At 46.4% G+C, this 24,605-nt stretch overlaps 1 protein-coding gene across 1 annotated transcript in view; it reads left to right on the top strand.

Moving 5' to 3' along the window:
• ABHD17C (abhydrolase domain containing 17C, depalmitoylase) overlaps window positions 1–24,605 on the top strand; it is a 56,744-nt gene that overhangs the window by 26,995 nt on the left and 5,144 nt on the right. Inside the window, exon 2 of the mRNA XM_067698641.1 lies at window positions 24,210–24,389. Within this exon, the coding sequence (XP_067554742.1) occupies window positions 24,210–24,389 (180 nt within the window). The remainder of the gene's footprint in view (window positions 1–24,209; window positions 24,390–24,605) is intronic.

Raw genomic sequence — 24,605 nt, 5'->3', positions numbered from 1 at the left:
CCACCAAACGCCCAGAACTGCAGATGAAGAGAACTGATGATAGCACCTTCATGGCACCGTGCAGGTTGTTGTGAGATTGAGAGATAAGGTATGTCTCCTCCCACCCCCCCCATCATCATCGCCATGGTTCATCCTGGGTCATCCTGCTGTCTGCCAAGTACCTTCTAGTGTTGGACAGCAGCCAGCCCCCCAGTGGTTCTTGGCCATTGTTCACAGGTAGATGGGATGCCAACCTCCCCTGGAGTGAGCACCTGTGGTCTGGCCTGATTGGGTGTGATTTATGACCCAAGCCTGCAGTGCAAAGTGGCAGTGATTGTGGGGTTGAGGGGGGGACGGGGGACACGGCGGAGGAGGCAAATATGGGCCTAATCCCCTTGGAAAATGAGGTCAAAGGCCCTGTAATGCCCCCATGAAAATGCCTGGAGGCATTCACCATGTGGGGACATTAGCAATCAGGTGATGTACCTTGGATTTTTGATCTGTCAACTGAAGGGAATGAATTAGGCCTGGATCTGCCTCCCCCCCAGATCTTTAAAATCAGGCATTCTTATTTTAGAATAAAGAGAACCTACATAATCACACTGTTAGACTATAAGCCCCACGAGGGCAAAACCCAAATCTTGCTCATTCTTATACTCTTAGCTTGGAGCACCATAGATGCATAGCGGTCCCTCAGTGATTATTTGAGAAATAAATTATCCCCTTCCCTATCTCTGTCCTGGGGTAGAACCGGGTCAGCATGTATGTATGTAACCAGTGGGAATGGGGACCACTCAACTGACGTATTTCTTATGCAAAACTTGATTCAAATATTCATTTTATGAAAACTTATAACCTTGCCCATAAATTTTGCTTTGTGCCAAAGAAGTAGCAAGTTTGAAACTGTAATAAAATCTTAATATTTTCATAAACATTTTGGCTATACTCTCACTTGTTTTTTTTTGATCTGAGGAATTCTGATATGTTGTAAAAGAGGGTAAAAATTAGCTTCTTTTTCAAGATAAAAATGCGTACAGACAGAGCTCTAGTATCGAAAGCATGGTTAATACTTTATAGAAGATTTGTATCATTTTGATTTCTTTCCAGTCTTGAGTGAAACATTTTTTTGACGAGCTTTGCAATTCTGAGGTCAAAACTCTCCTTCTCCAAATTGCATTGACTTGATGGGAACTCACAAACCGTGGTAAATTGTCAACAGGGAGTCAAATGTATTAGAAGTAGTAACGTAGGAACGTTCCAGGACTGAGGAAAGAGATTGCCCATTGGTGTCTTGGATGGAATTTTAGAGAGACGGGGACTGTTTGAGGTCCAGTGGGCTTAGAGAGAAGAGAGAACCCAGCCAGATAAGCCAGTTTGGAACAGGGGACCACTGGCATGATGGGGTGATAAAAACTGGAACAAGAGAGAATCAAGGTAAGTGCCTAGGAGCAGACATACGGAGCTTACAGATCAGCCTCGCTCAGAGGGGTGGAATACATTTCTTAGGCTCAGAACAAAGGAAAGGAAGGTGGATCCAGCTGAGGTTCTAGGAGCATTGCCTGAGTTAGGGGTACCCCTAACTGTTTCTGATCCTCCACTCTTCATCTCCCATCCTTTGTGGGGTTTTTTGTGTTTTTTTTTTTTTGTGGTACGCAGGCCTCTCACTGCTGTGGCCTCTCCCGTTGCGGAGCACAGGCTCCGGACACGCAGGCTCAGCGGCCATGGCTCACAGGCCCAGCCGCTCCGCGGCATGTGGGATCTTCCCGGACCGGGGCACGAACCCGTGTCCCCTGCATCGGCAGGCGGACTCTCAACCACTGCGCCACCAGGAAAGCCCTCCCATCCTTTGTTTTAGCATCTTAATCCCAGTGTCCGCCGGTGGGTCCTGAGGTCCTATGCCCCACATAGCACAGGGGATCCACTTCTTCTGGTGGCCTGGCCTGCTCTGCCCTCCCTGAATTTCCATTGGCTGGATGGGGATAGAGATCACCCCCACCAGGCTCCTTACTGTGTATAATAAATGCATCGAGTTGTTACAGTCTTCAGTTTCTACAATGACCAAACAGTTGCATTTCAGAACGAAAACCCGGGTCCACATCTGTCCCTGTTTGAAACGTCCTTGGCATGCAGCTTGCATGAAGTCTGTGTGTTTCCAAAGTGATCTAAAATAAGAGACACATAGTATTTTATATCCTGCCGAAGACAAGCCATGACCGCAAGGGGAAAAATGCAGGACACCAAGGTAGAGAATATGGATTGACGTGTGGGTTTAAGGGGAAAAAACTTGCCAGTTTCTTACTTCAGAGCCCATGTTATTACGGGCTTGTGTGGCCTGCAAAAAGAACTCCAAACACTGGGTTATAAGAATATCAGAACAGATTACCATGAAGTGTATGGAATGGAATGTGGCAAACTGGGTATTTTTTAAAAATTATTTATTGATTTATTTATTGGCTGCGTTGGGTCTTCATTGCTGCGTGTGGGCTTTCTCTAGTTGTGGAGAGCAGGGGCTGCTCTTCGTTGCAGTGTGTGGGCTTCTCAGAGCGCAGGCTCAGTAGTTGTGGCGCACGGGCTTAGTTGCTCCGCGGCATGTGGGATCCTCCGGGACCAGGGCTCGAACCCGTGTCCCCTGCATTGGCAGGCGGGTTCTTAACCACTGCACCACCAGGGAAGTCCCGAGCTGGGTATGTTTGAATTAGTAATGTTACGGTACACAGTGTTCGTAGTGGCCAAAGGTAGGCTTCCTGTTTACGATAAATAAGGACATGGCGTTTGCCTCTGTGTTTACATGCTACATAGTATTTTGATTAAAATGTAATGTTGACGTTACCTCAAGGCCGTATTTTAGGCTGACTTGAGAGAAAGGAAATGAAGACTCCGTGTGGGTAAGATCTGAGTCACACAGACGCTGTCTTCTATTTGGAGGCTAGGGAGGCTGGATCCGGCACGTACCATCCCAAATCCTCTGTCCTTGACAGACAAGGGGGTGATATTTCAGAAGGCAGCCGACCTGTCTGACAACAGCCCTTGAGTGTTCAAATATAGAATTGGAATTCTGTCCCGGTGTTATTCAAATGAAAGGTGCAGCTAAAAAGAGAGGGGTCTCTCTCCATCACCACCTCCCGAACTGGCGTCCTCTCGTGATGTTCCCGAGGGAGGCCTTTCATGTCCAGAAGAGAAGGATGGCAGTACTGTTGGGCTGTGCTAAGCAGTGGTTTTTCTTTGTTTTGCTTAAAAAAAAAAAAATGCAGGCAAGGTGGAAAGATAAAATGGAAAGGATACCAAGGTCTTTGTGCCTAGTTTTTGTGCTCAAGTAGAATCGAGCTGTCCCTGGATCCCAGCTTCGTAATAGCCACTGGGCTTCCCTGAAGCTTCCCTGAAGCTGGATCTTGAGTAGAATATTCTGCCAGATTTGTAGAAGAACACAGTGTTAGTGACATGCATATCTTTAGAATCTTTTTTCATGGTACTGATAGATTTTAATGCCTTTGGATTCTAGAGAGTTGACAATTTAAAAAAAGCAAACTATATTTACTCTTTATTTTTATTTTTGTAGTAAAATCTCTCTCTCTCTTTCTTTTGGTTTTTTTTTTTTGGCTGTACCACACGGCTTCCGGGATCTTAGTTCTCCAACCAGGGATCGAACCTGGGCTCCAGAAGTGAAGGCGCCAAGTCCTAACCACTGAACTGCCAGGCAATTCCCTAAGAATCTCATTTTGAATTCAGGAGAGCTAGTACTCTGTAATAAGGAAATAATTAGTAGAAGTCAGATTTAAGAGGATTGTTCACTTTTTTTCCACTCTTTTTGTGACCAACTATATATAACATAAAATTGATTCTTGGAACCACTTTTAAGTGGACAGTTCTGTGGCATTGGGTCCATTCACATCGCTGTGAAACTATCACCACCATCTGTCTCCAGAACTTTCATTGTCCCAGATGAAAACTATGTACCCATTACACAGAATGTTCACTTTTTGAAACAGTATTTATATCAGACATGCTTAGGTTGGTGCTCCGGACGTGCTAATTCCAAATTGTTTTACCTTTGAGTTACAAGGGGGTGATAACTGACATGATCGAGCAGCTACACACCACACCAGCCTTGATAGGTAGGAGCCTCCTTTGACGCACGAGACAACCAAAACCCAGAGCATGATTCTGACAGTTCCGCCTGATTCTGAAGCTGCGCTGCGCCCCCTCCACTAAGTGACGCTTTTGCCAGCTTGGTTGTAATTCGTGGGATTCATAATTCTTCCGCCAGTTCGTCCATATTCTGGAGCCATAATGTACTCACAGCAGCTGTCTTGGTAATTACAGTTCTGAGTTAAGTTTTAACCTCTCTCAAAGCTTGAGTTTCCTTATCTTAAAGGGACCCATCTGTGTGATCTCCAAGGGCCTTTCCAGCCACCTGTCCTGTGGTTTGAGTTATTTCCATAATCGATGCTGTGAACTCTTCCCGCTTTTAAGAAGGATGACGGGGGAGAAAATGGACGGTTCTGGAAGCTGAGTGAAGAGTAGACAACACAAGGAAAAAATACAGGCACAAAGAAGGGATTAGACTGAAGAGAAAAGGGAACTGAAGATGTCGTCAAGGAGGGGCAGAGGACTGCACTGGGTCTGCCCAAGGCAGGTGTTTATTTAACAGACTTCCATTTTGAGTGTACACAAAACATTTAAGGGAGCAAACAGTGCCAAGCCCTAGCTGACGAGCGAGAGCGAACCAGCATTCTGGTTTCAGATTAGGTGTCGTCGTGGGTCATGTTCAATTCCCAGTCGTGCCACGTCTGGATGTGGACACAGGAAAGCAGCCCAGAAGGGGGAGGAGAGGGGAGTCCGTGGAGTTTCACTCATTACCTCATTTAATTGTCACCACAGGCCTGAGGCAACTTACACCCCTTTCCGGCCCAGGGAACAAGACTGCACAGAGGTCGGATCACCAGAGCCGGGCTCCAGACCTTGAGTCGTCTGATTTCAAAGCCTACTCCTCTAACCCGCTGTGCAAATCTCCACCCTCCATCCCCGCCCCCAGACAGCCACACTGTCGTGACTACACACTCGGAGTTGCTCACCAAAGACTCATGTTAGCCCAGTTTCAAGAGAGAACAATGTAAGCTCCGCCCAGGTCAGAACGCTGGGAGCCCCCTGGCCAGGCGCGACCAAGTGCCGGGTCTCCAACAACGAACGGTAGCTTCAGGACTCAGCTCGCTTGCTCCCTCTCTCGGCTTTGCTTTCCTGTTTGTAGTGATTCTTGAGGAGGTTCTTTCTGTGTGGTGACAAAGGTGATCTCCCCCAGGCTTGGCAGAAGAGGGCATAGACATCCTGGAGGGACTCTCATTGACCCGTCTTGGTTCCAACGCTGCTTCTCCCAGAAGCAGTCACTCTGGCCAGGGGGTCTGGAATGGGCTTGTGTTCATACCTGCAGCTCCAGTAGGACATTCTTGGATGGTCACCTAATGGGGACAGAGAGCATTTTTGACCTGCTGTATCTTTTCAGAACATCTCTACGGACATCTCAGCAGTTGTAGCGTCGGAACTAAAGGGATTTTGTCAAATTCCGTTCGCAAGTCAGTGTGAGCCGGAGCTGACACACCTACCATCTAGTGTCTTGTGTGCTACAGCTGTTGTGAGAATGCACCTTACAGTGAGATAAAATAATTAGGAATTGATTCTTGGGTTTCTAGTTCTAAGAAATGACTTTCAGCCTTGGCCCTCAAGTGGAAAATTAAATTAGATTTTTAAAAAATGTTTTTCCCTATCCCAGAGATTTCATGAGCTCTGTCCCTTAATCTCGGCTGTGTTTCTTGGGTGTGAAATAGGGAGATCCTTGAAGGCTTTACTTTGGTCAAGGGTCTGTTTTTAATCTGTATTTGGTATGGACGGAAGTGACATTTATTAAATGACTTTTTTTATCAGATGCCTGTGCCCGATGATTTACATAAGCCGGCTCGTGTAATCCTCTCAAAAACTGTAGGGTAGGTGGTATTGTAACCATTTCACAGGTATTTATGCAGCTGTAGGGGGTAAGGTAGCATTTTTTAGCTTTTCCAACATGTTAGATAATTACAGAATGCCAAAAGAGCCCCAGTTATCATTAGAACAATTTCATGCACAAGTATACTCAAACAAGTTCAAGCAAATTATTCTATTTTCATTGTAACAGAGCTAAAGAGAGTTGATTTTGTATTCTTTTTTTTTTTTTTTTTTGGTACACCGGCCTCTCACTGCTGTGGCCTCTCCCGTTGCAGAGCACAGGCTCCGGACCACAGGCTCAGCGGCCATGGCTCACAGGCCCAGCCACTCTGCGGCACGTGGGATCTTCCCGGACCGGGGCACGAACCTGTGTCCCCTGCATCGGCAGGCGGACTCCCAACCACTGCGCCACCAGGGAAGCCCTGATTTTGTATTCTTTAGGACTGTAACTTTTCCTCTGAGAAGTAGTTTTTTAAAAGAATTAAATCATGCCAAGTCTTGTTTTGTTTTTGCTTTGACACAGAGAAAGAGTATTGTAGAGGAGAGAACAGTCTTGAATGTCATAAAGAATGACGTTGTTTTGAAGGTGCGTTTAGACCTGGCACAGAAAGCCCTTCCCTGCACCACCATTTGGAAGGAAACTTCTCAAACCTGGGATAGAATGAAACACCGTATCCGAGGGTGGCTGCTGTTTTACAAAAATTAGATAATGCATGTCTTGATATGTTTTGAACTACATGAGTACCTATAGGAAAGGCTCCATTGACTGAGCACGCATCGCCACACCATGCCTCCTGGAGAGTTCTGTTTTGCTGGAATGGCCTTGTTCTGTGCGTTGTGTCATTGTCATCACAGTCCGTTGAAGAAAAGGGCACAGTATCTTTTCGTCTACAGATGTAAGTTTTGATGTGTCTGATCTGTCCATCTCCATGGGACCTGGGCCGCTTGGTCCCACAGAGCCTCTGCCTGCAGGCGTAGGTACGCCTGCAGCTGCTGGCCTGGACAGATATTCCCAGACTCCTCCTTCCAGCTGCTCGCCTTCCTGGCAGGAGGCACAATGAGGGGCACTCAGGGGATCGTCTGTCTAGCATAGACCCCAGTACAATTCAGGAAGATTTTTCTTTTTTAAAAAAAAAATAAATTTATGTATTTATTTATTTTTGGCTGCATTGGGTCTTCGTTGCTGTGCGCGGGCTTCCTCTAGTTGGGGAGGGTGGAGGCTACTCTTCATTGCGCTGCATGGGCTTCTCATTGCGGTGGCTTCTCTTGTTGCGGAGCACAGGCTCCAGGCTCACGGGCTTCTGTAGTTGTGGCTCACGGGCTCTAGAGCGCAGCAGGCTCAGTAGTTGTGGCGCACGGGCTCAGTAGTTGTGCCTCACGGGCTCAGTAGTTGTGGCTCAGGGGCTCTAGAGAGCAGCAGGCTCAGTAGTTGTGGTGCACGGGCTTAGTTGCTCTGCGGCATGTGGGATCTTCCCCGGACCAGGGATTGAACCGTGTCCCCTGCGTTGGCAGGCGGACTCCCAACCACTGCGCCACCAGGGAAGTCCCAGGAAGATTTTTCTTATAAGGAACCCGGAGAGTCTGACTTGTATTTGCCTTCCTAGGATGCTCCACAGTTACCTGGAACTCAGTGTCTTCCCAAGCTGAACGTATGTTCTAACAAAACAAAATTCCAACCACCCATGATATCCCTCTCAACTTCTCTCTCTGTGCCCATTTTCCAACCCTCAACCGCAGAATTATCTTCAAGTCTCTCCCTTCCCCGCCACGACTTGCTACATACACACCTGCTGCGAGCCACTCAGAGCACGTCTTGTCCAGACGTTCTCTTCCTTCCTGCGGCACAACTTGTCACGTCTCCATCCTCTCAGGGACCCTGTGCACATTTCCCAGATGCTTCCAGAGTACGCGCCACCTCCTTTGGATGGCCCTCTGCTTCCCAAGGTGAACCTCTCGCCCCAGCCAGGCCAGCCTGCCGTCCATGTTTGCAGCATGCTCTTCTTCCCCTTCAGCTCTTGCCTTTCCTCTCTGGATGTTTTCAAATATCCCCTCCCTTGTGACTGGCTTCAAGCTCGACTTCTGTGCTTCCTGATTTCCTGGCCCCCAGTTTGGACCATTCCCTTCGCTGTGCTTTGATGAGCTTACTGACCATAATATTCATGTTGCCTAAACTTACGCTTGGTTTTAGTGTTATTGCTTGGTCTGAATCTCATTTCCTTCTTCATTTCCTCAAAGATGAATAACCTAGGAGCTCATATTTATCCCCATTACATTCACTGATGCTTCAGGTGAAGGAGGCTACTTTTTTTTAAATTAATTTTTATTGGAGTTTAGCTGCTTTGCAGTGTTGCGTTAGTTTCTACCGTACAGCAAAATGAATCAGCTATACGTATACATATATCCCCTCTTTTTTAGATTTCCTTCCCATTTAGGTCACCACAGAGCATTGAGTAGAGTTCCCTGAGCTATACAGTAGGTTCTCGTTAGTTATCTGTTTTATGCATGGTATCAATAGTGTATATATGTCAATCCCAGTCTCCCAGTTCCTTCCACCCGCCCTTCCCCCTTGGTATCCGTAAGTTTGTTCTCTCCATCTGTGACTCTATTTCCGCTTTGCAGTTAAGTTCATCTCTACCATTTTTCTAGATTCCACATATAAGTGATATTATGTGATATTTGTTTTTCTCTTTCTGACTTAACTTCACTCTGATGACAATCTATCCAACCCTTTCTTTTCTCTCCAAGTAAATCTTCTGCTCCTGCGATTAGACTCCCCACTGCCTCATCACAGCCCCTGAGCCCCTGAGCCCCTGTCTGGACTGTCCTCACTCCTCCCCACAACCTAGAAAACCCTGGGGCCCTTCAGATCCATTCAAGTCCTACCGCCTGCGATTAGACTGCCACGCTCTGCAAATGGCACTATTTCGTTGAAGGAGGCTACTTTTAATGTTGCATTGGTGCATTTTATTTTATAAGCAGTGTTGAGAGAATACTTGAGCATGCTCAGATTTTTGGAACTTGCACAGTTATATCATTATCTTGCTTTTAAATGTCCTTTTTAACTAAGTTCCCTCGGTCGGAAAAAAGGAAGCAAATCAACTGACATCACTAACCTTTAAAACTTTTAATTGTCTCAAACAGTGCTACTACAGCAGGTACTCACTCTAAAATATGTTTCTGGGAATTCCCTGGTGGTCCAGTGGTTAAGACTCCACGCTTCCACTGCAGGGGGCTCAAGTTCGATCCCTGGTCGGGGAACTAAGATCCCATGTGCCTCACATTGTGGCCAAAAAAATAAAATGTGTTTCCTTTGCTTTTGCCACTGGAGTTAATGACCAATAGAAATCTGTTTGTGAAACATCAGTGTAACATTTTAAAAAGTCTAAAGCTACAAAGATGTGTTTTTCAAAAGGAAAAATAGGCATGTTCCAGCGGATTGATACTTTTTTATCTTCCTCATGATTAAAATATAAATCACACATTTGTTAAGCTTTGGCTACAGAAAGTAAAAGATGGATTTCCCAGTTCTGTGCCTGAAGGCTAGAGTTCCACAGGCCGTCTGTGTTTGCATCCGGCCGTGTTTACCCACCTGCTTCCCTCCCAGCCAGTCCTTTTACTCTGAGGCTTTGCTCTGAAGTTTATTAGGTTTCCCAGTATCCTCAAACCTCATCCTTCAATTAACTTTCACGTTACCTTGTGTATTTATCTTCGTTCTCTGTCTAAAGATATTTCCACTAGGAGTTCTAGCTCTGAAATATTTAAAATATAGACTTCAAAGTCAGTGGAACCGTGCCAGCCATGCTTCATCTGAAGATAAATGGAAATGCTCTTGACACAGGGCAAAGTCAAGGCCCATTAACTTAAACAGGATGCAGTGTGTCTTAGGGAGGCTCGGCTTGGCGGTGTTTGTCGACAGAAGAGCAAGCCTTACGTTCAAACAAAAACAAACAGGTTTTACCTTATGAGTGGAGGGAGCGTTCCCGCTGGACACTGTCCCCCGGGCGCTCCCGGCCTCCTCCGTGGGCACCTCCTACCTCAGCGCCTGCTCTTGCAGCTGATGCTGCTGTACCTTGGGTACGGGCTGTGGAGGCTCCTGGGGACATGTCCTATATGCTGAGTGGGAACCAAAGCCTAAATTTGTGTTGTCAGCCTGAGCTCAGCATAGCTGGTGACTGCAGGAAGATGCTAGACATTTGGAAGAGGCAGGGAGCAAACACTGTGGGTTTCCCAGGGGGTAGCTATACACCCGGCGTTGCCTGTTATGGAAAGTAATCATTCAGGGTCGTGGCTTTCCCCTAGCAAAATTTGGGAGACTTCAGTTCCTTGTGTCGTGTTTTAAGTAAATCTTACGTAATGCCTAAAACAACATGAGTGCTTACTAAATATTACTGTCATCCTTCAGGGACTGACTCATTTTTGCTAGTTTGCAGTGAAGAGGTCGTTTCTGCTCCTGTCCAGATCCCCAAGAAGATGATGAACTTGGAGTGGATTGTCTATCCATTGGAATGATAACTATATCTGAGATCTAGTTTTAATTTGTTCAGAAACAGCCTTTGGCCAGAATCACATTCCATTCAAAGCAAGATATGCCTCCAGATCCCTGAGCCTGGGTATTGTTTTAGTTTTTTTTTTTTTTTTTAACGACCATTTTTAAAGTCTTTATTGAATTTGTTAGAACATTGCTTCTGTTTTATGTTTTGTTTTTTTGGGCCACAAGGCTTGTGGGATCTTAACTCCCCGATCAGGGATCAAACCCACACCCCCTGCATTGGAAGGCGAAGTCTTAACCACTGGACCGCCAGGGAAGTCCCCTGGGTATTGTTAATGTTCCCAAAGAGATAAACAGTTTTACTTACTTTGGGGAGCTCAGAATCTCACTGACAACATAGGACATGCCACAAAACGGTTCATCACATACAACCTCGTGTTGACCTGGTGCACAAGTGAATGGCTCAGGAAAGAAAACCCCACAGGTAGACTGGGGTGGTTGGGAAAAGTGTCTGAAGGCGGTAGGACTTGAATGGACCTGAAGGGCCCCAGGGTTTTCTAGGTTGTGGGGAGGAGTGAGGACAGTCCAGACAGGGGCTCAGGGGCTGTGATGAGGCAGTGGGGAGTCTAATCGCAGGAGCGGAAGATTTACTTGGAGAGAAAAGAAAGGGTTGGAATAGTAAGATGGGGCCACGTTGTGGAGGTTACTCTAAGGACATGGGTTTTTATCCCAGGGCTGGTGATTTGCCGAAGGGTTTGATGAGCAAAGTAACACAACAAAAGTTTTTTGGAAGATCTACCTGATGGGAAGTTACAGGATGGATTGGCGTGGGGAGTGACATGAGTGTGGCAGCTTGTATAGATAGAACCGGGGAGAAAGCAGGTCTGGGAGAGCAGAGGAGAAGTCAGAAATGGGACTTGATTAGGCCTGGAGATTCCCAGGTTCTGCCCTGGGAAGAAGGGAGAGGCCAGGATGGAAGCTGCTAAGTGCAAGCAGTTAGCAGGAGTCAGAGTGAGCGGTGGGTGGAAACGAGGTCAGTGGTCAGGAACTAGGATACCCACCCCCTCACCAGCCATATAAAATGATACACAGACACCAAAAGGATAGGACAGGAGAGGTGAGTAGTTTGAGCAGTCAGGGACCCACTGGAGCAGGTACGCACCATGGGGATGGACAGTCAGTGGTGGTGAGGATTCCAGGAAGACCTCTGAGGAACAGACCCTGGGTACCAGTGGGGATGTTCATCATGGGGCAGTGCTCATTCTTACACGGAACCGACAGGCAGCTCCTGATCAACTGACCACAAGATGCCACCACAGAGCAACAAAAATGGTGTCAGAAACGTGATCCTCTGGAAACCGTCTCCAAGATAGAAGTGACAGGGCTTAGTGACAAAGTCTGTGTGAGAGGCAAAGACTGAAGTTCATCCTAACTCTTAAGCCTGTGAGGTAGAGGGTAGAGCGATAGGTAGAAATGGAAAGATGTGGGGAGAGACTAGGAAGAGTCCAGTCTGGGAGGTGTTGAGTGTGCAGTGCTGGGATACTCAGGGAGAAATATCAACAGAAAGGAGAGGGGCCGGGGGCTGGAGCAGAGGCGAGATATCGGGAGTGAATCAGCACATTGTAGAAACCCTCGCCACCCATGTATTCCGTTAACACGTATTTATTGCACGATTACTATAGAACAGACGCTGTGCTATGCTAGGGTCTGGCACTGGGAGAGTTCAACAAGGGACTACATAGGAAAAGATTCCAGAGGAGGGTGAGGACTGACCTTTGAGGGATGCCCAGGTAAGTGTGGGAGAAGAGAGAGGAGTGAGCAAAGGAAACAGAAGAGCGAGAAGAAGAATCTGGCCAGTGTGATACTGGGGCAGCCACAGGCGAAGAACATTTAAAGAATGGCATGGTCGTCTATAGCTAAAGTTGACTGAGCACCGCTCCCTGACGCAGAAACACTTCACCCTTCACACCATCCCTTGAAAGGCAGCAGAGCCTTCGCTGACCACCAAACCCACCACCCACCTGGGAGCCCTCTCTAATCCTGACCCCCAGGGTCCCACATAACAACTCACGTGGCGTGCCTTAGTTACTGCGCTGCATTTTGAGTTTTCTAGTATGTGTTTATCAGAACCCACCCTGACTTTTGCCCCCTTCACTCTGGGTCATCCAAGTATTTCTACGAATTTACAGGTGAGCTGTTGCTTGAGTTTTCTCTTTACTAAAGTCTTTTCCTCTGTGGGCGTTTTCTTCCTCCTTTTTAAACTGCTGGTGTCACATACGTGTTCTGCAGATTTTTTTTTTAAATTTTTATTGGAGTGTAGTTGCTTTACAATGTTGTATTAGTTTCTGCTGTACAGCAAAATGAATCAGCTCTACGTATATATATATATATCCCCTCTTTTTTTAAATTTCCTTCCCATTTAGGTCACCACAGAGCACTGAGTAGAGTTCCCTGTGCTATACAGCAGGTTCTCATTAGTTATCTATCTTATACATAGTAGTGTGTATATGTCAATTCCCATCTCCCAATTCATCCCCCCCCTCCCCCCTTGGAGTCCATACATTTGTTCTCTGTGCCTGTCTCTATTTTTGCTTGGAAATAAGTTCATCTGTACCATTTTTCTAGATTCCACGTGTGAGCAATATTATACGATATTTGTTTTTCTCTTTCTGACTTACTTTACTCTTGTGACAGTCTCTAGGTCCATCCGCGCCTCTGCAGATGACTCCTTTGGGCTCTACCAGCTCCCTGTCTGACTTCTGAAACCCTGCTGCCCAGTCTGTGCCTAGGTTTGCTTTTGTTTATTTTGTTTTCTGGTCCTACCTATCCCACACATGCAGACTTCCTGATTCCGCTGCCTAACCAACCCCTAGATACAGCGTCCAACAGCTTTCACCCCCTCCACCTCCTCAGACCTGTAGCTCATCCTGACCTCAGTACTTAGCTCTGGGACTCTTCCCTGCTGGTCTTCCCTGTGCAGCACCATATGCTATGTCTCGAGCTCCTTAGAGAGAAAAAATGTTAGTTCCAAGACCTAATGGGTTCTGAGCCCTCTCAGGCTCATCTGTAGACTCTGATGAGAAGCATCATGAATTCCATCTTCTAGGCTGTACAGTAAGTCCCCTACATACAAACGAGTTCAGTTCTGAGAGCGCGTTCATAAATCCAATTTGTTCATAAGTCCAACAAAGTTAGCCTAGGTACCCAACTAACACAGTCGGCTCTATAGTACTGTACTGGAATAGGTTTATGATACTTTTCACGCAAATAATACATAAAAGACAAACAAAAAATAAACATTTTTAATCTTACAGTACAGTACCTTGAAAAGTACAGTAGTACCAGCTACATCACCGTTGCTTTTACGCTTGACTCTGGACATCCTGGGCTTGAAATAAAGAAACTGTGCTACTGGAATCTGTACAGTACCCTACAGTAAAGTACACAGAAGCACAGCCACTTGCAAAGGATGCACGCATGTGACAATATACACCAGACACGTGAACTAACGTATGTGATTGGTTCGCATCTTTGAAAGCTCGCAACTTGAGGGTTCATATGTAGGGGACTTAAGGTACTTGGTGCTCTGGCCGTTTGGGTAGAGCCGTGGTCTCCGTGGTGGGAAGAGGATCCATCCACCGCCTGCCCCACCCCCACCCCTTCTCCTCTGGCAGTTCTTCTCACCTAAGTCTGGGGGCTGGGGATTGATAAAAGCAGGATGGTCAGGAGGTCCAGGATTCTGGGGGTTGTAACACTGGGAATTGAAGACCAGATGGACTGTGCTTGGGTATGGGACTTACAGAATCAGAATTCTAGCCTGGGAGAAATTTGAGGGATTAGAGCTTATGATCGAGTCAAAGAAGGGCTAAGGAACGGTACTCAAGAGGAGACTCTTAGAGATGGAGACCTTTGTTTTGTACGATATTGATGTTTAAGATGCTGTGAAACTAGGGCCTCTTCATTGGCAGCCTTGGAATTCTGATCATTAGTATCAGGACCGCCAGACCCAATTATAGCTCTTGTATAGATACCTGTCTCAGCCGTTCCATATAGCCGCACGCCAAGGGTCAGATCTGAGTGTCGGGACCTGCCGTGGGTCCCCAGGGCCGGCTGTGGTAGTCCTAGACGTACCCCAGCAGGAGACGATGATGCACTAACTTGAGACTCTGCTATAAGATGAATGCATTGAATCTCACTGGCTAAGAATGGCTTTTCCCTAGAGATCCATGTGCAGACAACACCTACTTACATATTTAAGTCAGGCCTGCAGATTGCATGAGGAGGTCCAGGGAGAGTCTGCCTACAACGTGTGTCTGTCTGACATGCAAATATAGCTGTAGTTGACTCATAGCAAATGAAGGCCTTTGTCCACATGGCTTTTACCCTGGCCTGACCTTGAATCTCTTGCCTCATCTGCTGTGACATCCTGTGTCCTAATGACTCAGAATTAGACCTGGCTTCTGCTTGTCTCCCCATACTTTTGTATACATTCCTTGCCTCCCCAACTGGACTATAAGCTCCTTCTGCACCCCCAGAGGTTCCATGCCTAGTCCAAAAGAGGTGCTCAGTAACTACTTTTTTGAATGCATTATTTAAAAAAAATAGGTGACATCTTCCAGGTGTAGAAATGAATCCACAGTTTGCATAATCAACAAGCTAATCGGTCACTGCCAGAAGTAAGTTTAGATCTTTAGCTGAATTTGTCATGTCACCGTCCACTCCTTTTCATAATTTGTCTTCATCCTGACTTTGGTCACTGGATTGGCAACAGAGGGGAATATAGTTTTTAGAATTCTACCTGACGACTGAGTTATTGAGAAGGTTTTGAGGGGAGAAAATAACGAATTTGGTTTTAGACACGTTGAGTTTGGAATTTATCCATCACAGATAACAGTATTAAATTGATAGCCTCCCCACTCACTTGACCTTGGACAAGTTACTTAACTTTTACTATCAAGTTCCTCAGATATAAAACGGGGACAAGAATATCCCCCTCCCAGGATCACTGGAAGATGGAATGAGGCGTGAGGTCAGGGCCAGCACTGAGAACCAAGGCGGGTGCAAGGGACATTGTATTTGATCCACCTCCCTTCCCTTCAGGCAGGGGGGCATTCTGCTCTGTCTCAGGACAAAGGCCAGGGCTGGAAGTAAATATTTGAGAATCGCCAGCAGAGAGTTAATAGTTGAGGCCTGGGATTCAGTGAAATCATTTGGAGACAACATGTAAGAGTGCAATAGGAAGGGGACTTCCCTAGCGGTCCAGTGGTTAAGACTCAGCGCTTCCACTGCAGGGGGCACGGGTTCGATCCCTGGTCGGGGAACTAAGATCCCGCATGCTGTGTGGTGCGGCCACATAAAATTTAAAATAAAACAAAAGCAAAAAAAAAAAAAAAAGAATGCAGTAGGAAGTCTACAGCAGGAGGAGTGGAGTCAGGGAAGGGGCCAAGCCCGCTGGTGGTGGGGACGGGGGAGGAACTAAGAGCGGCTCAATGTCTCAGAGGCCCAGGAATGGAGTTGAAGAAGAAAGGCATCATTCTTAGCGTGAACTGCCGAGGAGAAGTCAAATTGGATGAGGGGGCTTCCCTGGCGGCGCAGTGGTTGAGAGTCCGCCTGCCGATGCAGGGCACACGGGTTCGTGCCCCGGTCCGGGAAGATCCCACATGCCGCGGAGCGGCTGGGCCCGTGAGCCATGGCCGCTGAGCCTGCGCGTCCGGAGCCTGTGCTCCGCAACGGGAAAGGCCGCAGCGGTGAGAGGCCCGCGTACCACCAAAAAAAAAAAAAAAATTGGATGAGGAGGGGGAAAAAGCGGTTGGACCCGGCATTTCTGATAGCAGCTTTCGGGACATTGTGGGAGGAGAGGGTGGGTTTCAGGGGCCTTTGTTAGGGTTGAGGATGCAGTAGGGAAGCAGAGGCAAGAGATGGGGCCATCACTTAAAGGATGAAGCACCCGTGAAGACAGGCCCTTTCTTAGATTCAGAGACTTGGAGACATGTGGTGCGTTGGGAATAAGACTGGAATTCGGCGTGGGTGGGGATGAAATTCTCAAAGTCCTGGGAGGGTGGGAATCCAGCGCTCAGGTGGAAGGTTAGCCCTGGGATGGAAAAGCAGTGCCTCTTCCAGACACGCCAGGGAGCAGGGGGAAACAGCAGAGGAAGGAGAGCTGGTAGGCGTAGGACGGGAGGGACGGCGTCCTTGTCTCCTGATTGAAGTCACCCACCCAGCGACTAGTGTGTTTGTAGCTGAGCAATGCAGAAGTTCACTTGTAAAAGCCTGCCTTGGGGATTGGACGCATTGAAGAAAACATTGTTTGTAGGCCGTTGCTGCTGTTCCTCCCGTCCCTGTGTCTTGCCCACAAAGGTGGTACGAGCGAGAAGAAATCACTTTTAATGTTTTGCTATCGTCGTACCCGAAAATAGCAAATTCTAAGTAAAAATGCAGAAAATCCTGCCTGCCTGTGTGTCATGTCTGCCTGCTACAAAACTGTCCTGTTCCAGGTTGGGAGGGTTTAACATCTGTTTTACTTTAGGATAAAGGTTTTGGACTTTGGGATTGTTGACGTTTTTGAAGAAAATACTTTGCACTTAAATCCTGCTCTTTTGTGAAAAGCTGTGGTCTTTAAATGACCTGTATTTCACACAGACTTAGTAATAGATTCCCTTTACCATCTCTCTTTTTATCCTTTATCTTTTAATTGAATTTGAGAGCTAAAAGGTCTGTAGGATCTGGTCTGACCCTTTTTACTCAGTATCAAACAATGGTTAGTTTGAGGAATCCACAAACCCGCTGGAATTTCTACGTATGGAAGATTTCTAAGTAAGGGGAATTTACATTTTTAAAAAGTCCCAAGAAATTCAGATACTTCTCACTTTGGAACCGTTGGTATAGAGGTCATCAGTCTTCTGGCTTTTTTTTTTGTCAAAAACAACACCCTAGTGGTACCATGAAAAGGACCCTCCACTTCAACATCCTCATCTGCAGGCGGCGGGTGTTGGAACAGAGGCCTCTTAGAGTTTTCCCGAAAATCTTCCATACCTTCAAAGAATTAGCCCCCATCCCCACCTCCTAGGCATCTCATGTGTTGTCAGACAGTATAATAAACAGTCTAATAAACGGAAAAACAGTGGAAAAGTCCTCAATGTAATACTGACGAATCTGAACACTTCACTAGCATGTTACAGTTTTCAAAGCCTTTTCAAATACAGACACTGTAAAGAAAGCTTGCTGACTCCATGCAAAAAGGTCCGGCAATACCGTTTCCTTTATTTATTTATTTTAACAAATCACTACCTAATAATTACCCGAATTAGAAATGAAATTTTGAAAGAAGAAACATTACCATTATTATCATTTTAATATATTACTTTCAAGTCCCTTTTCCATATATAGATTTTGTTGGAAGGAACATAGTTGTGACCCTGTTTTCTGTAGGCTGCTTTTTATGGAACATTTCAACATGAGTTTTCCCCACATTAGCTCTTGAGACATAATTTTTAATGGCCTCATGTTTCCTTAGGAGATTTGTTTTTAGCACAAAATCTATCATGAGTTGTAACAGTTTTGAGGAGGGTTGTCTCCATATCTGAAATATCTGGCGAACTTTTTAAAAATATTTTTTGTTGCGAAATATAACAGATAGAAGTAGCCAGATAGAAATGTTCATAAGATGTATATATCTGGATTAATGAACTGTAAAAGGAACACGCGTGACAAGACACAGACTATAGGGACTTCCCTGGCGGTCCAGTGGTTAAGACTCCATGCTTCCACTGCAGGGGGCGAGGGTTTGAGCCCTGGTCAGGGAACTAGGATCCAGCATGCCGAGTGGCGTAGCAAAAAAAAAAAAAAAAAAAAAAGACATAGACTATAACCAGCGATTCATAAGCCCCCCAAAATGACATGCTTCTTCCCAGCCATTACCCGTTCCCCTCCCCCATCCTTAACCGCTATCCTGGTTTTTAGGGCTTCACGTCCTTGCTTTTCTTTCAGTTAAGTATCCCTAGACAGTAAAGTTTAATTCGGGTGGGTTTAAGTTTTTTGCACATGGTGTTGTACAGCATGTGTTCTTTTGTGTCTGTCCCTTCTGATTAACAGCAAGCCTTTAAGATTCATCAGCGTTGCCCTGTGATATTCTGTGGCACGACTTCACCCCCATCCACTTATCCGCCCTCCTGTTGACACCCCTTAGGGTTGTCTCCAACCGCTCACAAATGGTCTTGAAGACATTTCTAATCTGTGGTGAATATACCTGGGAGTAGAATTGCTAGGTCACTGTGTACGTGTTATTATGTCTTCACCTTTACTTTTTGTAAAGGGCTTCTATCAACTTAACAACCCCATCAGGAGTGAATGAAAGTTCCTGTGGTCACATTTTTGTCAACACTTGATATTGTCAACTTTTAAATTTTTGTTAGTACCACATTGTGGTTTTCATTGGTGAAATTTCATTTCGTTTTTACTAATGAAGTTGAGTTTCCCTCCCTCCCTCCCTTTCTTCCCTCCCTGCCATTTAGATTTCTTCTTTTATGAAATGCCCATTTTGTAAAATGCTGCTTTTCTGTATTTGGTCATTTTTTTCCCCCACTGATGTGTTCTTTATATTTTGTAGATGTGAGCCCTTTGTTGGTTATACGTGTGGCAAATATCTTTTCCCACTTGCCTTTTTACTTTCTTACTGATGTCTTCTGATGACCGGATGTTCTTTGTTTTAATGTCATGCCAGTTGTCATATTTTCCCCTATTTAATGGCTACTGTTTTACGTGATGAAGTTTTCCAGTGAAAATGTTGAGTTGCAAAGTGTTTGTTGTCATTAAGGCTACGAATGTCTGTGTGTCCAAGGTGGAATTTGTTGAGATTGGTACTGGGTGTGTCAGGCTTCTCCATAAGGCGTTTCAAGATCATGATCTCAGAGGATGGACAGATTCAGGGCCCTCAAGAGAAAAGGCTGTTCCAGTAACCACACACCCACCTCTGCTCCTTGAGCCTGTGCCCATTTCTCCTTTATTTATTCAGTGTGGCCCCCAAGGTCCATGGAGCAGGATATAAAACACAGTATCAAGATACTGAGAAAAAAACCCGTCAGAATGGCCATCATCAAAAAATCTACAAACAGGGGCTTCCCTGGTGGCGCAGTGGTTGAGAGTCCGCCTGCTGATGCAGGGGACGCGGGTTCATGCCCCAGTCCAGGAAGATCCCACATGCCGCGGGGCAGCTGGGCCCGTGAGCCCTGGCCGCTGAGCCTGCGCGTCCGGAGCCTGTGCTCCGCAACGGGAGAGGCCACGACAGTGAGAGGCCCGCGTACCGCAAAAAAAAAAAAAAAAAAGTCTACAAACAATCAATGCTGGAGAAGGTGTGAAGAAAAGGGAACCCTCTTACACTGTTGGTGGGAATGTAAACTAATATAGCCACTATGGAGAACAGTATGGAGGTCCCTTAAAAAACTAAAAATAGAACTACCATATGACCCAGCAATCCACTACTTGGCATATACCTTGAGAAAACCATAATTCAAAAAGAGTCATGTACCACAGTGTTCATTGCAGCACTATTTACAATAGCCAGGACATGGAAGCAACCTAAGTGTCCATTGACAGATGAATGGATAAAGAAGATGTGGCACGTATGTACAATGGAATATTACCCAGCCATAAAAAAAACGAAATTGAGTTATTTGTAGTGAGATGGATGGACCTAGAGTCTGTCATACAGAGTGAAGTAAGTCAGAAAGAGAAAAACAAATACCATATGCTAACACATATATATGGAATCTAAAAAAAAAAAGTTCTGAAGAACCTAGAGGCAGGACAGGAATAAAGATGCAGACATAGGGAATGAATTTGAGGCCACAGGGAGGGGGAAGGGTAGGCTGGGACAAAGTGAGAGAGTGGCATGGGCATATATACACTACCAAATGTAAAATACATAGCTAGTGGGAAGCAGCCACATAGCACAGGGAGATCAGCTCGGTGCTTTGTGACCACCTAGAGGGGTGGGATAGGGAGGGTGGGAGGGAGACGCAAGAGGGAGGGGATATGGGGATATATGTATGCACATAGCTGATTCACTATGTTATACAGCAATTATACTCCAATAAAGATGTTAAAAAAAAAAAGATGCTGAGAAAATAGGTTCGACTATAACGATAATACTCATTACTGGGATAGGTTATCCTATGTGATTTTCATCATTCCGCAAATTTGATCAAAGAAGGTAAGGGCGAGTCTGATGCCATTTCAATATGGAAGTCTTCTGCTTTATTTTTGATTTTTAGTATTAATCATCTCTTAATCCTCTGTCCTTCAGTAACTGCATTCAGTTTTCATTTTCCTCTTCCTCTTCCTTTTTTGGTTTATGATCTATTTGTTTATCATTAATAGCAAAATATCCTGCCACGGGACGGCCACTGTGGAAAGAGCCTACACTTCACATGTGAGGTTTGGAGGTGCTCTTACCTTCAGTTACCTTCTGACCTCCACACCCCACCGCATGCAGCATCCCATGGCCCTCGTGCTTTGGGATGTCATAGCCTACTTTTGATGCAAATTGTGGGGGGAGAAGGAGACCCCTAATCTTATTTTATTTTTATTTTTATTTTTTTTGCGGTACGCGGGCCTCTCACTGTCGTGGCCTCTCCCGTTGCGGAGCACAGGCTCCGGACGCGCAGGCTCAGCGGCATGGCTCACAGGCCCAGCCGCTCCGCGGCATGTGGGATCTTCCCGGACCGGGGCACAAACCCGTGTGCCCTGCATCGGCAGGCGGACTCTCAACCACTGCGCCACCAGGGAAGCCCAACCGTTTTTTAATAACCTGTTCTTCCAACTGAACTGAAGCCCAGGCAAGAACGTCAGACAAAACGTGCATCTTGGGAGCCCCCTCCACAGGCACAGTTGTATTAGATGGTGTCAAAGTTCAAAGGGCTGGGGCCACACAGAAACTTCCCTTTAGAAAGAGAGGGTGCATCCTCGTTCTGCGCAGGTGATTTCCTACCTGTGTCTGGGGAGGAGAGCACCTCTCTTTTGTTGGTTGGTTTGTCTTCGATTTTTACATTCCTGTTTCCTCTTCCCTGTAGGATTCTTAATAGTCCCTTACCTGCTCCCTTTTTATGCTCTGTCATGCCCTGCGTGCTGCAGGAAGATGAATCTTCACGAAGCACAGCCTTGTTCCTGTCCCCTTGACCTGAACGTCTCCAGTGGCCCCTCACCTCCTCCAGGACAAGCTCTACCTCCTTATCTTCCCCCTGATGGCCTGCCCAGCCTCGCCTCAGCCCTCCAGCCCCCCAAGCTGCTCCCTGGACTCCACCCCGGCCCTGTGTGACTTCATGCTGCTTACCGACGGTCCTTTTTATCCGCACGTGTTCAGCTCCTGTCCGCCCCTCTCGGCACAGCCCAGATGTCGCCTCTCTATAAAGCACAGAACAGCACTTACCAGCCAGAAATAGCCATTCCCTCCCCAGATTCCTTCCTAAGGGCCCCCATTTTCCTGTGAAGTTTGAGGGAGCCTGAGGGGGAGGCAGCTCAGTGAAATCCTGCCACCCGCCTCAGCTCTAGACTGACAGTTCTTTTCCCTGAAGGCTGTTATCAGAAAGCATGTCCTAGGGATAAACCATAATGGAAAAGTATATTTTAAAAAAAGAATGTATAGGACTTCCCTGGTGGTGCAGTGGTTGAGAATCTGCCTGCCAATGCAGGGGACACGGGTTCGAGCCCTGGTCTGGGAAGATCCCACATGCCGCGGAGCGGCTGGGCCCGTGCGCCACGACTACTTGAGCCTGTGCTCTAGAGCCCGTGAGCCACAACTCCTGAAGCCCGTGCACCTAGAGTCCGTGCTCCGCAGCAAGAGAAGCCGTTGCAATGAGAAGGACGTGCGTTGCAAGGAAGAGTAGCCCCCGCTCGCCGCAACTAGAGAAAGCCCCAGCACAGCAACGAAGACCCAATGCAGCCAAAAATAAACAAATAAATAAATATTTTTTTAAAATTAAAAAAAATGTATATGCGTATAACTGAGTCACTTTGCTGTATAGTAGACGTTGGCACATTATAAATCAACTACTTCAATTAAAAATAATAATGTAATAATAATAAAAAACTACATTACCCAGCAAAAAAAAAAAAAGAAAAGAAAGCACGTCCTACTGCCCTGTAAACTACAGTAGGTATTTATGCAAAGAAGTTGGAATCGTTGGGTTATAGCCTTCAACTTCAGCAGATAATATCACATTATCTTCCCAAGGGCTCATGCCAATTTATATTCCTGCAGCAATGTCACAGACTTCCACTTTTCCATGTCCTTGCTATATCCCTTGACATTGTCTGACTTTTTAGTTTTTGCCTTTTAGGTGTAAAAAAATAAATTGTGGATTTAATTTGCATGTTCACATACTAACGAGGTTGAGCATCACATCTTTTTTTTTTAAGTTTTTAAAATTTTTTTATTTATCATTATTTATTTTTGGCTGTGTTGGGTCTTCATTGCTGCGCACGGGCTTTCTCCAGTTGCGGCGAGCGGGGGCTACTCTTTGTTGAGGTGCGCGGGCTTCTCACTGCGGTGGCCTCTCCTATTGCGGAGCACGGGCTCCACGTGCGTGGGCCTCACCAGTTGTGGCACGGCGGGCTTGGTAGTTGTGGCTCGTGGGCTCCAGAGCGCAGGCTCAGCAGTTGTGGCGCATGGGCCCAGCTGCTCCGCAGCATGTGGGATCTTCCCGGACCAGGGCCCAAACCTGTGTCCCCTCCATTGGCAGGCGGATTCTTAACCACTGCGCCACCGGGGAAGCTCAAGCATCACACCTTTTTACGTGTTTATTAGGCATCATGTTTTCTTTTCTGCGATATGTCTTCCTTTCTTTGGTCTGTCTTTTTCTTCTTTATTTCTACGTACCCTTAATATATTCTGGATATCCTTTGTAGGTTCATATGTAGCGTACCTGTATTCCTGGGATTCGTCTGTTTTGTTCCTCCATCACATCTGGGATGCTCGTCCTTCTACTTGGGCCAGGGTAGCTCACCATCACGTCTCCTCCCCACCGACGGGAAGGGGAGGGCGTGGAGCCTTCCGTTTAAAGTTATGGCCTGCAGGTTGTCCATGTCACTTTTGCTCACAGCCCACGCCCAAAGCTTAGTCGTCTGCACACCAGGCTGCCAGACAGGCCAGGAAATGAAGCCTGTATTCCACGCAGCTGTTTACCCAGCTAAACCTTGGCGGACAGTGGAGGAGGAGACCATTGATGGATTGAAAGACTCGGAAGGGTTAAACCCCAAGGAGAGGCTATAGAAAATATATTTGCCTTTAAATTAATTGTCTCCCAGTACCTTTTCCTGATGATAAATGTTCATTTCTTTTGTATTTTATTAAAACCTCATTTCAAGGACTCTAATAATATTATGATCTAGCAAACATGCTTCTGTTTTTATTTCAGAAATACATTTAGGATGGTCAGAGAAACTCAGGAGGGGAGAGTAGGAAATGAAATGACTCTGGGAACACTGAAGTGAAGTTTATGATGCATTCATGTAGTTAATTTCTAGAAAAAAATGGCATGTTTATTATTTTTGCAAAAATTGTGGAGGACAGAATCTCAGTCACTTAGTCCTGAGATAGGCCCCTAACATTTTTGTGGCGTTCACATCCATCTTCAGCTATAGGGTACCCGTGAGATGATGTGGTTCTAAACTGGCAGGTGTGGGAGTTTTGTGAGTTCATGATACTGTGGTGTTGGTCTCACTCTCTTTTTCTTTCACACATCAGCTAACGGCCCGTGCCCTCTGATTTCTCCAGGTATGGCGTAAGCCCCGAGAACATCATCCTGTATGGTCAGAGCATTGGGACTGTCCCCACGGTAGACCTGGCCTCCAGGTACGAGTGTGCAGCCGTAATTCTCCATTCGCCTCTGATGTCTGGATTGCGCGTGGCTTTTCCCGATACCAGGAAAACGTACTGCTTTGATGCTTTCCCCAGGTAAGCTCACTCCTGCCCAACAAGTGCTAAGGCGTCCGGTGACCCAGCTTCACATCAGATGCCACCGTTAATTGTGGGCTACTAATAAATGTCTCCTGAATGCAGCCGGACGTCAGCCCCTGTGCTGCGCTCCTCAGGGAACGTGGAGGTGGATATGACATGTACACCAGCCGGAAACCTGGTCCTCTGGGCTGGACTCATTTGTAAAACAATCTA

This window comes from Pseudorca crassidens, chromosome 1 (assembly GCF_039906515.1).
Source record: "Pseudorca crassidens isolate mPseCra1 chromosome 1, mPseCra1.hap1, whole genome shotgun sequence".
NCBI lineage: Eukaryota > Metazoa > Chordata > Mammalia > Artiodactyla > Delphinidae > Pseudorca > Pseudorca crassidens.
Note: the sequence above shows the minus strand (reverse complement) of the source record. Positions and strands in the feature narration are given on the sequence as shown.